Raw genomic sequence first — 16,746 nt, 5'->3', positions numbered from 1 at the left:
GGTCTTCTCTCTAGACAAGTAAAAATTAAGAACTTTTCTTCTGTGTTCAGGTTATTTCTTTAGATGATCTGTGTTGGGATAGTTCTTCAAAAAAGCTGTGATGTGCTGAGTATTTTTGATCAGCTGCATTTTCAAAATCTGGTTCTTAGAAATCAGTCTTTTGCAAAGGCATTTAAAACTATTTTGCTGGTAAGTACTGAGAGAAGGCATTTTTGGTTTTGGTGTCCTTTTGTGTGGAAGTCTGTTGGGAAAACATTGGAACTGAATATAAAACAGCAAGAGAAAATGAAGAGATTGGAGACATAAAAAAGTAGGAATAGGTATTCATTTTAAATAATGTCATGGAAGGAACTTGTGAAGACAAATAGCAAAGTTCCAAGTGGATGAGTATGGATTTGAGAAAAATGTTTAGATGTAAACACAAAGAGCCTGGCAAGACCAATATGCATTTGGCCATTTTGTATGTGAATCTCTGCTGAGCATAGTTTAGAGATCATATGTGAAGCTTTCTTCCTCTTCATTCTCAGTTTCCTCATTGTATCAGAGAATACCCAGAGCCCCTTTCCTCAAATTCAGATACAGAATGCTAGTATAGTGTTTGTAATCTCTTGCTCTGCTTTCAATATGTGGATGTTTACGTATATCTGTAGTTGAAATGTGACTTAACAGTTCACAGCTGTGATGGTGACTTTGTTCAGCGAAGGGCAGAGCTTGAGACTGTATAAAAAAAGTACATATCTCACTGAATTTCTTGCATGCTTTAAATTCTTGTGTCTTTTTTCTCCTTAGTAAAAATGTGGCATGAGGTTTGAGAAGTCAGTCAGCAAACTATGCTTATTTGATTGCATTTGGGGGATGAGGCTTTTTTCCGTTCACTTATCATCTGATATGTATCATGTGGGGATTTTTTGTTTTTTTATTTTCTAACAAAACTTATTCTGGGTTTGCGTGAGAATAATCCTATTTTCTAAAGTAAAGGAAAAGATCTACATGAGTATAAGCTGTTTCTTGAAGCTGAGGACCTGCAATGTTTTCTTACATTGCTCTTTTATGTTAACTTAGCAGAAAATATCAGTTCTTGCTTGGTTTTGTGGTCTCCCATAATTTGTCAGCTACATTAAGAAGAATGAGTTCTCTACCCATTACATCCCATTTAAGGATTACATACATGCCTAGATGACTTCTGTTAGATGACAGCCTCCCAATATGTGTATTTTGTAGGGGCAGAGGAACCAGCCGCTGTTGCAGCAGTTAATATGTTCACAGGGCCTGTGGTGAGTCTGACGCATGCAAAAATGAAGCTCTACAAGCTACTGAGGGCAAAAGGTGTGTTCAAATCCCAACTAAAGAAGAACAGTATTTTTCCCAGCGCTTTTTAAAGAACTGTATTAACTTACACAAGCTGTTAATAAAAATGAAATGGCCCGTGTAGGTTTAAAACAAGTACTCTGTAATATGTAGTGCATAGCCTAAATGTGATGAACTTTAAAAAGAATCATAGAATCATTTAAGTTGGAAAAGAGTGTTAAAATCATTGAGTCCAGCTGTTAACGTAACACTGCCAAGTCCACCACTAAACCATGTCCCTAAGTGGCATGTCTGCATGTTTTTTAAATACCTCCAGGGATGGTGACTCAATCACTTCCCTGGGCAGCCTGTTCCAATGCTTGACTACCCCTTCCGTGAAGAAATTTTTCCTAATATCCAATCTAAATCACCCCTGGCACAACTTGAAGCCATTTCCTCTTGTCCTATCACTTCTTACTTGGGAAAAGAGAATGACACCCACCTCACTGCAACTTCCTTTCAGGTAGTTGTAGAGAGCAATGAGGTCTCCCCTCAGTTTCCTTTTCTTCAGACTAAACAGTCCCAGTTCCCTCAGCTACTCCTCCTAAGACTTGTGCTCTAGACCCTTCACCAGCTTCTTTGCTCTTCTGTGGACACGCTCCAGCACCTCAGTGTCTTTCTTGTAGTGAGGGACCCTAAAGTGAACACAACATTTGAGGTGTGGCCTCATCAGTGCCAAGTACAGGGGGACAGTCACTTCCCTGGTCCTGCTGGCTGCACTATTTTTGATACAAGCCAGGATGCTGTTGGCCTTCTTGGCCACCTGGGCACACTGCTGGCTCATATTCAGCCAGCTGTTGACCGACACCCCCAGGTCCTTCTCCGCCGGACAGCTTTCCAGCTGCTCTTCCCCAAGCCTGTAGCATGCCATGGGGTTGTTGTGACCCAGGTGCAGGACCCAGCACTTAGCCTTGTTAAAGCTCATCCAGTTGGCCTTGGCGTATTGATCCAGCCTATCCAGATCCCTCTGTAGAGCCTTTCTACCCTCACGCAGATCAACACTCTCCCCTCAACTTGCTGTCATCTGCAAACTTACTGAGGCTGCACTTGATCCCCTCATCCAGATCATTGATAAAGATATTAAACAGAGCTGGCCCCAAAACAGCCCTGAGGAACACTACTTGTGACCAGCTGACAACTGGATTTAACTCCCATTCTCCACAATTCTTTGGGCCCCCTCCATCCAGCTAGTTTTTTACCCAGTGAACAGTGCGCCCATTCAAGCCATGAGCAGCTGGTTTCTCTGGGACAATGCTGTGGGAAACGATGTCAAAGGCTTTACTAAAGTCCAGATCCCCAAGTTCAACCCACTTAAACAGAATCCTAGATTTGTACTATAGTTAAGGATGGTTCTGCAGTGTCTAAACATGTAGCATTCTACAGTGTAAATAAATCCATTTTAACAAGGAATTGGTTAACAAGATGCCAACCATAACATTATGCTCAGTGGGTGTACCATTGTGTTCAGCCATTTGTAGGTGATACAAAGAGTTTACTTGTCCCAAACTGTATGAATGACAAAGTAAAGCCTTTGTATTTGTTTCAGCTGTGAAAATTTCCTTTTATGTGGGAAATGTCCTGGAAGAAGGAAGGAACACATTATGTGCCAGAAATGGGAGAAGCAGAGAACTGAAATACAGGGTGAGAGAAGCCCTGACACTTTGGTGTTGGAGACTGCTATGACAGTTACATACTACAAATGTTGCAGTTGTACTGTGTGCCATTTGGGACATGTTTTCTCCCTCGTTCTGTGGGATTTCCACAGAGAAAAAGAAAATTGAAAAAGGTAGAACTTGGAGTGCCTTATTCTTAGAATTAAGTATCTCGTCTCTCTTTGAATTTTCAGGCCTGTGTTTAAATACAACTCTTTTAAGTTTTATGACAAGTTTTTTTTTTTGCACTAACACCAGTGTGTATATATTGCAGTATATTGAAAAACACTCTACATTTACATGACAGTTTGGTCATACCAAATAGGTAGGTTGTTTTGTGGATTCATTGTGTAGTTTCTAAAATGGATTGTTTGTTGAGGCTTCAAATTTCTAGCAATATGGAGAGACTGGAAGAAGGTAAAGAGTAAACTGTGGTACACTCCTGAAGAAATTAGATCCTGACTTTCCTCAGTTTCTGAGAACACATAATTCTGCGTTATACACAGAATTTTTTATAGTATGGTGTGCTGAGCGGAGATATCTTTTGCTAACGCAGTTCAGTGTTGTGATGACAAGCAAAGCCAGTGAAGGCAGCCAGATGTGAATATGCTCTACCACAATAGGTGTTGAGGTATTATGCCAGTAGTCCTTTTCCTAGGAGCAAATTTCTAGTGCTGACTTGCCTTTGCACCCATTGCGGTAAGGACATCAGTTACAATAGTATAATTAACATTTATGTCAGTGTAAATGTTAACTCTTTGGGGGCTGAAGTTTGGGAGGATTGATTTAAATCATCTATGTTAATTGCTGGCTAAAGTGTATTCTTCTGTCAAAAAATGGTTCATGCATCTGTAAATACCAGTTCAGGTGCTTAGGTAGGAGTATGCTTCAGTTCAGCGTTTGGATATTTTTTAATACTTTGTCAACAAATATGGTCAGCTTAACATTCATTTACCTGAACAAGAGTTTCAGTCTTCAGTGCTGAAATGCTACCTTGTCCATTTATGTATATTGTGTTTCATGTTATGTGTGTGCATGCTTGTATACATATATATATATAGTTTAATGTGGGGAAAAATTCTTTAAGTGGAAAGAGTGTGATTTGTTTTGTAATTGTCTTAATTACCCTGTCTCTGTTGATGGACCTGTATGTTAGTTTCACGTGCCTAAAGGAAGAAGTCAGTAGTGAATACATCTAATTTAAATGTAAATTACTACATTTAAATTTAAAATTACTAATGTAATTAAAATTACATTAGTAATTTTAATCATACACATGCAAAGTTTAATGTGTTTCAGACTTGTATACAGGGGAATTGTCCCTGTAGCTACAAATTTGTAATTTTAATTAAAAACTTATCTTCTGTTTTATTTATGTACCAAGATAGGAGTTCAGGACTCTGTGTATGCTAAGAAGTTAGTGTAGCACCATCTCCTGAAATGGCACTTTCTGTATTGTGTGTTGTGGTTTAATCCCAGCCAGCAACTAAGCATCACGCAGCCCCTTGCTCACTGCCCCCCACAGTGGGATGGGGGAGAGAATTGAAAGAGTCAAAGTGAGAAAAGTCATGGGTTGAGATAAGGACAGTTTAATAGGTAAAGTAAAAGCCACACATGCCAGCAAAGCAAACCAAGGAATTAATTCACTACTTCCCATCAGCAGGCAGGTGTTCAGCCAGGAACAGGAAAGCAGGGCTCCATCACGTGTAACAGTTACTTGGGAAGGCAAAACTCCATAACTCCAAATGTTCCCCCTTCCTTCTTCACCCCAGCTTTTTATTGCTGAGCATGACATCATATAATATGGAATATCCCTTTGGTCAGTTGGGGGCAGCTGTCCCAGCTGTGTCCCCTCCCAACTTCTTTTGTAGCCCCATCCTACTTGCTGGTGGCGTGGTGTGAGAAGCAGAGAAGGCCTTGACTCTGCATAAGCACTGCTCAACAATAACGAAAACATGCCTGTATTATTAACACTGTTTTCAGCACAAATCCGAAACATAGCCCCATACTAGCTAGCATGAAGAAAATTAACTCTATCCAAGCCAAAACCAGCATGTGTGTTATGTGGTGTTGATGTCAAAACATGGACCCTTTAACTCAGATCTTGGTAGGCAATTTGGAGATGAACTGGTAAGAAATGATAAACTGAAAATATAAAAAAAATCTTATTGGATACTAGTACTATTTGTTGCATAATTTTTACAACTTTCCAGTTTTAAGAAAGAAAGCTTACAAATATTTAGTGAGATACTAAATGTATGTAACATGTTTTGCTTACGTAGTTCATGTTAACTGCAGGAAGCACTACAGAAACAGAACAAATTGTTTTCCATTTATAGTCACCCACACCATTGACAAAATTGAGTTAAAATTGAAACCATAAATTTGGATTTTAAAGTAAAATTAATGTTTTTCCAACAACTTTGTTCTTTAGTAGAGAGGGGAGGTATAGCTGAGTTTTTTCCCCTTATTGAAGTTTGGCTGGTGTTTTGGATTATAAGAGGTAATGATCCCTATTCAGAAAAAAAACCCTTTATATGATATGAAAATAAATACTTACTATCTCTTTTGTGAGTTTAGCAACATGGAAATTGCTTTGATTAATTTCTCTGAAAAATGATTGCAAAATTGTTTCATGTTTCAAAGGATTCTTGTTTGCATGCAGCAAGTACTGCAAGCAATAGCAAATACTGCTAAAATTCCATTTGAAGAGCTTTGAGATGGCTGTGTGTTTCCTTGATTCGTAAACCTGCTCCAGTATTAGGAAAGGAGATACTTCAGATGTGATACATGGATTGCACCGTCCTTTTTGTATGAGTGGTAGAACTTGAAAATATGAAAGGTGTCATCCTACTAAACAGAATTTGCTTGTTTTCGTCTTGCTGTTGAGAGTGCTGCAGTGTACCAAATAGGATGCTAACATTTTTACATTTTTTTACTGTTCATGTGCATTTTAAATTCACATGCAGGGAAGAAATATTCCAGCATTTGGTATGACAGATTGACACCTAAGAATCAAATTCTTAAGACTGTTTAAAATATTTACTGTGTGAAACTTAAGCAGTTTAGGCTTAGGGGTCTCTTAGTGTTGTTTCTTGTGTATCCTAAACACCTGGTTAAATGAGAATTGCATTTCAGAGAAGGAACTAATATAGAGAAGACCCTGGAAATGGCTGTCAGCCTGATGTTGAATAAAAAACAAATTAAATATTCAGGTTATGAATGTGATCATAAGTAAAATGAAGAGATGCATTTGGTGGAATATGTTCTGTGCCGTTGGTATGCGATTTGCTATTGCATGCCTCAGATTTTGCAGAAATACTTTACATGGAGGTTTCGATGGCAGTTCTGGTTGCTGAAGAACAGCATTGGCCATTGTGCTCACCATCAGTAAATAATGAGTTAATCCTATTAACCATGAGTGAATTACAGATGGCCCAAAAGATTACTGATGAGTGTTCTCGTTACAGTTGTTAGATACAGAAACAGTCTGATTGGTATATACCATCACAGCTTTGAAACACAACAAAATTAGATGGACTTCCATCTTCTTTATACCATGTTTGGTAGTGTTGCTTGTATTTTACAAATTGTGTTCCTTTTACTAAATACTGTTTAAATTCTTGCAGTTTCACTCTCAAAAGGGCTCTTTAATTCACAGAAATTATTAAGAAACTTGATGTCTAAATCTGCTACAGCAGATTTTGTACTAGCAACCTGACATGTTCAAATGGAGCCTCCTGTGTTTCAGTTTGTGTCCATTACCTCTTGTCCTGTAACTGGGCACCACTGAAAAGAGCCTGGCTCTGTCCTCTTTGCAGCCTCCCTTCAAGTGTTTCTGTGCATTGATGAGATCCCCCTGAGCCTTCTTTTCTCCAGTCTGAACAGTGCCAGCTCTCTCAGCCTTTCCTCATAGGAGAGATGCTTTAGTTGCTTAATCACCTTCGTGGCCCTTTGCTGGACTCTCTCCAGTATGTCCCTGTCTCTCTTGTGCTGGGGAGCCCAGAACTGGACACAGTACTCCAGGTGCTATCTCTTAGGACTTTTGGACCTACCCCAAGAATTGGCTCATTTTGGCCTCCCTTTCAGCCAACTGATATGTTTGAGCCACCTTTCAGATTTGGGAAGGACTGTATTTCTTTGCCAATTTTTCATTAGACCAAATTCAGATTAACTTTGTGTACCTTCATGAAGAAGTTGTCTTGTATATGCCCAGCCAGCCGTATTTCCAAGTTGTCTCTTGGTCACAACTCTGAAATCAAAGTTTGGCTAGAAAGAAATGGTTCTGAATATTAATGGTAGTGATTTTTTTCAGTAAAATCTGAACAGGACTTAGAAAAGATCTTATGCATTGTTTAAAGCAGTTGTCTTGAATGTTTACTTTCTAGGGTTTGTATTTGGTGCCTGGAGGATGCTGGGTGTGGACAGCAATATTAGAATTTTTATCTTCTCACCATTTACCCACTTTACCTCCACTTTACCACTTTGTTGTACCAGATTGTGTTCATTATTAACAGCCATAAATTTTTCCAGTTCTTACCAGAGAAGACATGGTGTCTGTTCCAGATGTTCTCTTATTCATGAGAACAGGTAAAATGGTGATGTGAATGGTGGTGGATTGAAGCAGAGGTTCTGAATCCTGCTTAATACTCCAGAAGTTGAGCAAACAGTGTTTTGTGCTCCAGCTGAACTGGTATACAGTTGGCAGAATGAAAAAGATCACTACATTAACCAGTGTGACTAAGCCAGCAAAATTCTTTGGGCAAACCCAATTATACTGGCAAAATATTCTTATTGCTCATGTTTATTCTGTTAGCTAAAGTTCCTCTAAAGAGCTTTTGCCAGTAAAAGCTGTGTGTCATAGCAGTATGATTCTGCTGGCAAATCTTTATACATAGACAAGTACTTTGTCATGCAGCCCTGTGTCCAACTGGATAGACTTTGTTTATTTTGTCTTGGAAGAAGCACAGCAGTTAGGCTTGGAAATAGTCCATCTTCCCATAAAATCTAACTTTTTTGCCACTTGTGGCACAGGATTCTTAATTTATTGTGCATATTTGCTTCTTTTAAGTAGCTACATTGTAGATTTATTTAGAGCTAGAATTTTAAGAGTATGTTTAAAGGAAATGTCAAGCTTTATGTATAAACCCAAAGAGCTTTGCATCTCTCAGCTTACAAGTTAATATGATCACACTTTTTTCCTCCTTTTTCCCACTGTAATGAACAAAAAGCAGGTGTGGATCCCTCAGGGGCAAGGCACAACACTCAGCAAGTGAAAGCTTTGGCTTTAATGAAAGTGTAGCATTACCATGATGGGAGCCCCAGGACACCAATGCAAATCAAATGGGGACATGGTGCAGTGGAGCCCTGCCCGGGAGTGAAGCTCAAGCAAAAGCACTGCAGGGGTGGATAATAACACTTGTGCTAATTACCATATCATACATGTGCCATGTCCTGTTCTGCTTGTTAGCAAACTTGCTTATGTAGTGCAGGTGCTGTTGCCTGAATCTGAGATCTGCAGCTGGCTGCCATCTTTGGCATCCATGCAAAAGTAGGTCAGATGTGGGGGGAAGCGAACTATCCTAGGTTACCGTAACAAGATAAGATGTGCTTGGGCCTCTACATACTCAGGTGGGAGAGGGGAACTATTCTGGTTTACTGTAACAAAGTCTTCTTGTGCCATATACCCACCCTTTTCGTTTTTGTTAAATATTCTTGTTTAGGACAAGGGGTGAGGGGCTGTTGTTTTTTTCCATATTCTCCTTAGTATTTACTGTTTTCAGAGGTAGTCTTCATCTCACTTTTCCTGGACTGTAGTATCTGACAGTATTCTTATAATTTTTCTCTGTACCATTAGTGGAAGAGTTGTGTGATTTCTGTAAGGGTATGTGGAAGGAGGGAGCATGAGCTTGTGTAAGTGCGTCTGGTGAAGGACCTTTTCAGTGCCAAAAGGAGATCATAAGAAAAGGGGGAATAAATAGGAACATTTTGAGGCACAAACCTGACGAACAGAAAGTAAGGGAGAATGTGGGAATGTTTATTTCAGTGAGATTATTTGATTGAAGACCTTGTCAAATGGGATTATAAGGGAAAGGGGAAGCTGTAAACAAAGCATACAGAGATACAAAGCTGCCAGGCAAACTTAATGGAGACAGAGGAGAAACAAACCTGGTCAGTCACACTAACTGATGGGCTATCAGGAAACTGCATGCAAACAAGGACTTTGTGACTGATAAGGTTGCAAACCTGAGGGTTTGGGATGTTGGAGGGGGTCAGTAGGACTATGCCAGCTGAGGAAGCAATGTGAAGGGGAAGGGAGTAGGGGAGAGACAAAATGGGGCCAGACAGAAAAGGGGACAATCGTGTAAACTGTGGCCAATCTTTACACTTGTCTGGCTGAGCCCTATGCCTGATCACTGCAGTCTGTCCAATTTTATTAGATCTTTTCTTAACTCTCTGTGCAATCTCACTCTCTGTCCCATGTGTGTGAGTGCTGCAGGGACTAAGTGAGACCAGCTTGAGTGGAGACTAGGCCAGCAACTGGAGTCACACTGGAGATATAGGCACCACCAAATCTGCAGTGCCACCAGTGGGAGTGAGTGGCGGTCTCAGTGTCAGGAGTGGGAAGGGCTGTAGCTTTCTGGATTATCTTGTTGGTTTCCTACAGGCTTTATATGCATAGTACCAGCTACTGGGGGGACCGGTGTGAGTGGACTGGGTGCCAGCTACTGCAGTCAAGCCAGGGAGGTGGGCATCCCTGGCCTGTGTCAGTTACAGGAGCAAGTGGGGTCTAAATAGCAGCTCCTGGGGTGCATGAGTGTCTCGGTTGCCAGCCCCTGGAGCAAGAATGGTGTGTGTCCCCAAAGCCAGCTATTGGGGGAACCAGGGTGAGTGAGGGTCTCAGTGCGAGTGACAGGAGTGGGAGCGCAGGTCACAGCCCGTGTGCCTGGTGCTGGCTGCTGGAGGGGAGTGAGTGTCTATGTCTTCCCCAAACCTGCTGTGCGTGGCAGGGGTGGGGTGTGTTTGTATTTGCTGGCCATCTTCAAGCTGGACCAGTTGTTGAGTAGGGGAGCCTTGGGACCGGACTGGGGTGTCAGGCAGGCCAAGGAGACATGCGGATATTTTGGGGGACCTGGGAGCGTAGGGTGCCTGTGGGACGAATGTGTGAGTGCTGTGTGTCTGCAGTAAGCACCAAGCTGGACCAGCCGATGAGTCAGAGATCTGTGGGGTGAGTAAGGGGGCCTGGGATGGGGGCAGGCATGCCAGGTGGGCAAAGGGGCCATGATGGTACTTGAGATATCCATGAACATGCATGTGCTTGTGAACCTTGAGAGTGTCATGTATGTGCTGCACTAGTGACCTTATGTCTCCATCAGGTTGACTGTTCATGCTGACGTTTATGCGAGTCCTGTATGTGGCCGCTGTTGAAGGCAGCGCCTTGCCTGTGGCAGTGCCTGTGACCAGCCATGTCAATGCCCTGTGTGTGCTATGTCTCTGGGATACATGTTCAGTTTTACTACTGGCTGAACCTGCAAACAGAAAAGCAACAGCTGTAACCCTCAGCCTCAGATGGAGACACCACCACCACACCACTCCCTGGGCACACTGGACTGGGCAGGAGGAATTCCTGGGCCAAGAGGAGGTGCCTGCTCCTCATATAACATCCTTTAAGTTTGTTTTCCTTCCTGTTTAAAGAGGAGATTTGCTGCTTCTATTGCTTTGGTATCTGATTTTTACATTCAGTCTCCAGTATGCAGGGGGTCAAGAGTTCTGTCACCATGGTGAAAAATCATGAGATGTGTTAGCACGATGATGACTTGTCAATACACCGGAACAAGCAACTAGTATAAGTAACTAGTCTTGTTACTCATTTTTAACTACAAGTACCTTTCTCTAAAGTACTTCCTTAGACTAAAGAAAGATAAAGATCAAACCGTATTTCTTAGGCAGTTAATACATACGTGGACCAAACATAGGAAGGAAATACTGGTTTTAGAGTGGACAAAGGAAACAAAATGTTTTTTGAAAGTGCATTTGAGGGGACTGATAATTTTAGTGTTAATCAAGCTGATGGCTTAGCTCTGGGAATAACATGCTAGACAGTGTTCCTATGAAAGTGTTTTGACCGAAATTTGCTTGCGGATCTGGATAGCTAGGTTTTGTAAATGATTGGCAGACTGCTGGCAAGGACTCGAGAAAATAGACCTAAGACTAATTTATCTCTCTAAAGGGATCTACTTTGTCTTTGGTGCCTGGCAGCACATAGAGAAAGATGGTGTAATTCATGCTTCAGCTTTTGTGGCCTGTGTTGTCCTTCATTTGCTATCAGAGTAAACCTAACCTTTTCATGCATTAAAGGCGGATAAAATGTGATTGTAGATAGGTAAGAACAGTCTTCTAATAAGTACCACAGTCACACACAGAAGCCACAAAATGTTGTTTCCTTGTTCATAATATTAGTTACATTTTATCATTAATGTAAAAACTGAAAAGTAGAGAATGTTTTAATACGGTTTTCTGCTTCTCTTGGGCTTTGATTCTGAATGCAGGCAAGCTTTGTAGATTTCTAAAGCTAAGCTCTGCTAGCTTGGAAAATTAGATTTCTTGTTTAATACTGCCAAAGTATAATACCAGTGGGCTAGCACAGATTTTTCACACATCTTTTTTCATGAGGTGGTGCGTGTCCCTCAGATTGTTTTCATACCTCTGTTCCTTTGCATTTTCCAAATAAATGGTTTTGTTATGAAGCTTGCTTCCTTTAAAAAAATTCCACCTTTATTATTCACAACTTTTTAATGTAGAAACAGCTGTGGGCATCTTTGTACACTTACTCTTCTCAGGGCTAATATAGGTAGTTGATAAAAAGAGTCCATTACATCACTACATGTACCTATGTAGCCTGTGATATGCTTCAAGGCCTGAGGTAGTGAAAGCTGAAGGTTTGATGTAGTTGGTTACTATAGTGTTGTGGCTGTCAAAATATCTGAGTAGGTAATAGTTGTTACAGTTCATTGCATTGGTTACAGCATACTACTGAGCTAACAGTACACAAAAATGTTCTGTGTGAACTGCTTCTGAGTGATATTTTAGGTAAGATTTTGAGAAAAATGGAGTATTGCATGTTTACTGAAATGCAGGTGTGGGATGTTGTTGCATTTTCTTTATCTGTTGATTTTCTCATTGCTTTTTAAAGATGTAAAAAACCAATCTGTGTTTTCATTTTTGGTAGCTTAAAAGACGCTTGGAAATTCTAGACAAATATAGAAAATCATCTTATTCTGTGAGCTAAGTTTTATGCAGAGGACTTTTAACAGGAGAATTCATGTACAATAATTCTGTGGAAATACATTGCTATCATTCTTGCAGTGGAAATAAAACATGTTTGGATACAAGACTCCAGTGTTCTTTGCAGCTTGATTTGTGCTTCCAGTGTTCTGATATGCAGGCTACAGTAAAGACAAGAGCTCTGTCTCTTAACACCTATCCTGGATTAGTTTATAATTGCCTGTACATTTTTTATGTTGGTCAGTAAGCATGCGTTTATTACAGTATGTAACAGATGAGTTTTGTGTACCTTTTCCTCAGTGGGTGTCCTGGTTTTGGCTGGGATACAGTTAATTTTCTTCCTAAAAGAAGCTGGTATAGTGCTGTGTGGTGAGTGCTGCTGTGCCAGACTTGCCAGAACTTCAGTATGAATTAGAGTCAAAGGCAGCTGAGTGGTATGCTACAACTGATACCACTAATGTGTTTTTCTCAGTCCCTTTGGCGGCAGAGTGCAGGCCACAGTTTGCTTTCACTTGGAGGGGTGTCCAGTACACCTGGAATCGACTTCCCCAAGGGTGGAAATACAGCCCTACCATTTGCCATGGACTGATCCAGACTGTGCTGAAACAGGGTGAAGAGCCGGAACACCAGCAATACATTGATGAAATCATCATATGGGGCAACACAGCAAAAGAAGTTGTTGATAAAGGGAAGAAAATAGTCCAAACCCATCTGAAGGCCAGTTTTGCCATTAAACAAAGTAAGGTCAAGGAACCTGCACAGGATATCCAGTTTTTAGGAATAAAATGACAAGATTGATGTCATCAGATCCCAATGGATGTGATCAACAAAGTAACAGCTATGTCCCCACCAACGAGCAAAAAGGAAACGCAAGCTTTCTTAGGCATTGTGGGTTTTTGGAGAATGCATATTCCAAACTACAGTCTGATTGTAAGCTCTCTCTATCAAGTGACCCAGAAAAACAATTTCAAATGGGGCCCTGAGCAATGACAAGCCTTTGAACAAGTGTCCTGGATTCAGCTGAGATAGAGTTAATTTTCTTCCTGGTAACTGGTATAGTGCTGTGTTTTGGATTTAGTATGAGAATAATGTTGATAACACACTGATGCTTTAGTTGTTGCTAAGCAGTGTTTACACTAAATCAAGGGCTTTCCAGGCTCACATGCTCTGCCAAATGCAGAAGAAGCTGGCAGGGGCCACAGCCAAGACAGCTGACCCAAACTGGCCAAAGGGATATTCCATACCATATGATGTCATGCTCAGTATGTAAAACTGGGGGGAGTTGGCCAGAGGGCAGGGGTTGATGCTTGTGGACCTGCTGAGCGCTGTTCAGCGGGTGGTGGGCGATTGCATTTGGCATGCACTCTCACTCTCTCTCTGTCTCTCTGTCTCTCTCTCTTAAATCAATAAACTGTTCTTATCTCAACCCACAAGTTTTTTTTACTTTTGCTTTTCCGATTCTCTCTCCCATCCCACCAGCGGGGGGGAGGGTGAGCAAGTGGCTGTGTGCTGCTTGGTTGCCGACTGGGGCTAAACCGCAACAACAAATTAAACAGGAGATAGTTCATGCAGGAGCCCTTGGGCCGGTCTGGGCAGGACGATCTTAAAAATGTGCTCTACAACACAGCCAGGGGGAATGGCCCTACCTAGAGGTTCTGGCAGAAAGCACCAGGGGCGACGTGAGGTTGACCCCTAGGGTTTTGGCATCAGGGATACAGAGGATCCAAGGCCCACTATACTCCAACTGAGAAAGAGATATTGTCAGCGTATGAAGGGGTTTGAGCTGCTTCAGAAGTGGTTGGTACTGAAGCACAGATTCTGCTGGCACCCTGACTGCCAGTGCTGGGCTGGATGTTCAAAGGAAGGGTCCCTTCTACACATCATACAACTGATGCTACGTGGAGTAAGTGGGTTGCACTGACCACACAACAGGATTGAATAGGAAACCCCAATTGCCCAGGAATCTTGGAATTGATGATGGACTGGCCAGAAGGCAAAGATTTTTGGAATATCGCCAGAGGAGGAGGTGACACATGCTGAAGAGGCCCCACTGTATAATAAACTGCCAGAAAATGAAAAGCAATATGTCCTGTTCACTGATGGGTCCTGTCGTCTTATAGGAAAGCATCGGAGGTAGAAGGCTGCTGTATGGAGTCCTATACGATAAGTTGCAGAAACTGCTGAAGAAGAAGGGGAGTCGAGTCAGTTTGCAGAGGTGAAAGCCATCCAGCTGGCTTTAGATATTGCTGAAAGAGAAGAATGGCCAGCACTTATGGATGGTGGCAAATGCCCTGTGGGGGTGGTTGCAGCAATGGAAGCAGAGCAACTGCCAGCACAGAGGTAAACCAATCTGGGCTGCTGCTTTGTGGCAAGATACTGCTGCCTGGGTAGAGAACCTGGTTGTAAAAGTACATGCTCACGTACCCAAGAGTTGGGCCACTGAAGAACATCAAAACAACCAGCAGGTGGATCAGGCCACTAAGATTGAAGTGGCTTAGGTAGATCTGGACTGGCAACACAGGTGTGAACTATTTATAGCTCGGTGGGCCCATGACACGTCAGGCCATCAAGGAAGAGATGCAGCATATAGATGGGCTAGTGATCAAGGGGTGGACTGGACCATGGACACTATTGCACAGGTTATTCATGAATGTGAAACATGCACGTCAATCAAGCAAGCCAAGCAGTTCAAGCTCCTGTCATATGGAGGGCAATGGCTGAAGTATAAATATGGGGAGGCCTGGCAGATTGATTATATCACACCCACAAACCCACCAAGGCAAGCGCTATGTGCTCATCATGGTGGAAGCAACCTCTGGATGGCTGGAAACATATTCTGTGCCCCATGCCACCACCCGGAACACTATCCTGGGCCTTGAAAAGCAAGTCCTGTGGTGACATGGCACCCCAGAAAGAATTGAGACAACGGGACTCATTTCCAAAACAACCTCATAGACACCTGGGCCAAAGAGCATGGCATTGAGTGGGTATATCGCATCCCTTATCATGCACCAGCCTCCAGGAAAATCGAACGATACAGTGGACTGTTAAAGACTGCCCTGAGAGCAATGGGTGATGGGGTATTCAGACATTGGGATACACATTTAGCAAAAGCCACCTGGTTAGTCAACACTAGAGGATCCACCAATCGAGCTGGCCCTGCGCAGTCAAAACTTTTACGTACTGTAGAATGGGATGAAGTCCCTGTAGTGCACCTAAAAAATATGCTGGGGAAGACAGTCTGGGTTATTGCTGCTTCAGGCAAAGGCAAACCCATTCGTGGGATTGCTTTTGCTCAAGGACGTGGGTGCACTTGGTGGGTGATGCGTAAGGATGGGGAAGTCCAATGTGTACCTCAAGGGGATTTGATTTTGGGTGAAAATAGTCAATGAACTGAATGTTATTATGTTAATTGCTGTATAGTACTGTATGTCATCACTTTTATGATTATGCCATATCAATGGTATTACAGTAAGAATCGCCAGATTAATGAAGAATGAACTTTGATGAAACCAAGCAAAGTGCAGCGGTGATGGAACCAGAACTGGCTTCAACATGCAACAATCCAATATCACACAGCATCTCTCCTGCCCTGAAGGACTGATGACAGACGGAGCCCAAAGTCATGGGCTAAATTAACTCAATGGACATTTTAGAGGGATGGCCCACAAACTAAGGGAATGATATCTGTGTGTATATATCAAAAGACAGGAGAAGTGGTGATTAATTTAAATGTATTGCCAAGTGTGAGACAAGGTAGATGATAGAGATTAAGGGGTGGATACTGTCCTGGTTTCAGCTAGGATAGAGTTACTTTTCTTCCTAGTAGTTGGTATAGTGCTGCATTTTGGATTTCGTATGAGAAGAATGTTGATAACACAGTGATGCTGTAGTTGTTGCTAAGTAGTGCTTACACTAGTCAAGGACTTTTTCAGCTTCCCATGCTCTGCCAGGTGCACAAAAAACTGGGAGGGGGCACAGCCAAGACACCTGATCCAAACTGGCCACAGGGGTGTTCCATACCATATGGCATCGTGCCCAGTATATAAACGGCGGGCACTTGGCCGGGGGGCAGAAACCGCTGCTCGGGAACTGGCTGGGCATCGTTTCGCAGGTGGTGAGCAATTGCGTTGTGCATCACTTGTTTTGTATTTTATTATTGTTGTTATTATTGTTATTATTACTATTTTCCTTTCCTTTTCTGTCCTATTAAACTGTCTTTATCTCAACTTTCAAATTTTACTTCTTCCCCCCCCCCTTTTTTTTTTTCAGATTCCCTCCCCCATCCCACTGGGGAGGGGGGAGATGAGTGAACCACTGTGTGCTGTTTAGCTGTCTACCAGGTTAAACCACAGCAGTGGAAATAGCACTTCTCTCTTCCCCCTTTACCAGATACTAACTTCGTGTCATAAAAGGTGCCAGAAGTTTTTTTTAGACATTGACCGATTTCCATTGGAGCGAG

General features: G+C 42.1%; 1 protein-coding gene across 4 annotated transcripts in view; it reads left to right on the top strand.

Moving 5' to 3' along the window:
• The window catches only part of RNF38 (ring finger protein 38), a 144,163-nt gene that overhangs the window by 91,824 nt on the left and 35,593 nt on the right, over positions 1-16,746 (top strand). Inside the window, exons 2-3 of one of the 4 annotated variants that reach the window (XM_009487121.2) lie at positions 1,222-1,326; positions 2,894-3,133. The exons of 2 other annotated variants lie outside the window; for them this stretch is intronic. In XM_009487121.2, coding sequence (XP_009485396.1) covers positions 3,047-3,133 — 87 coding nt within the window. In that variant the 5' untranslated portion in view covers positions 1,222-1,326; positions 2,894-3,046. Of the gene's footprint in view, positions 1-1,221; positions 1,327-2,893; positions 3,134-16,304; positions 16,402-16,746 lie in introns of those variants that run through there. One more of the 4 variants, XM_075726976.1, reaches the window with a different exon arrangement.

Source organism: Pelecanus crispus, chromosome Z (genome assembly GCF_030463565.1).
Source record: "Pelecanus crispus isolate bPelCri1 chromosome Z, bPelCri1.pri, whole genome shotgun sequence".
Classification (NCBI taxonomy): Eukaryota; Metazoa; Chordata; class Aves; order Pelecaniformes; family Pelecanidae; genus Pelecanus; species Pelecanus crispus.
Note: the sequence above shows the minus strand (reverse complement) of the source record. Positions and strands in the feature narration are given on the sequence as shown.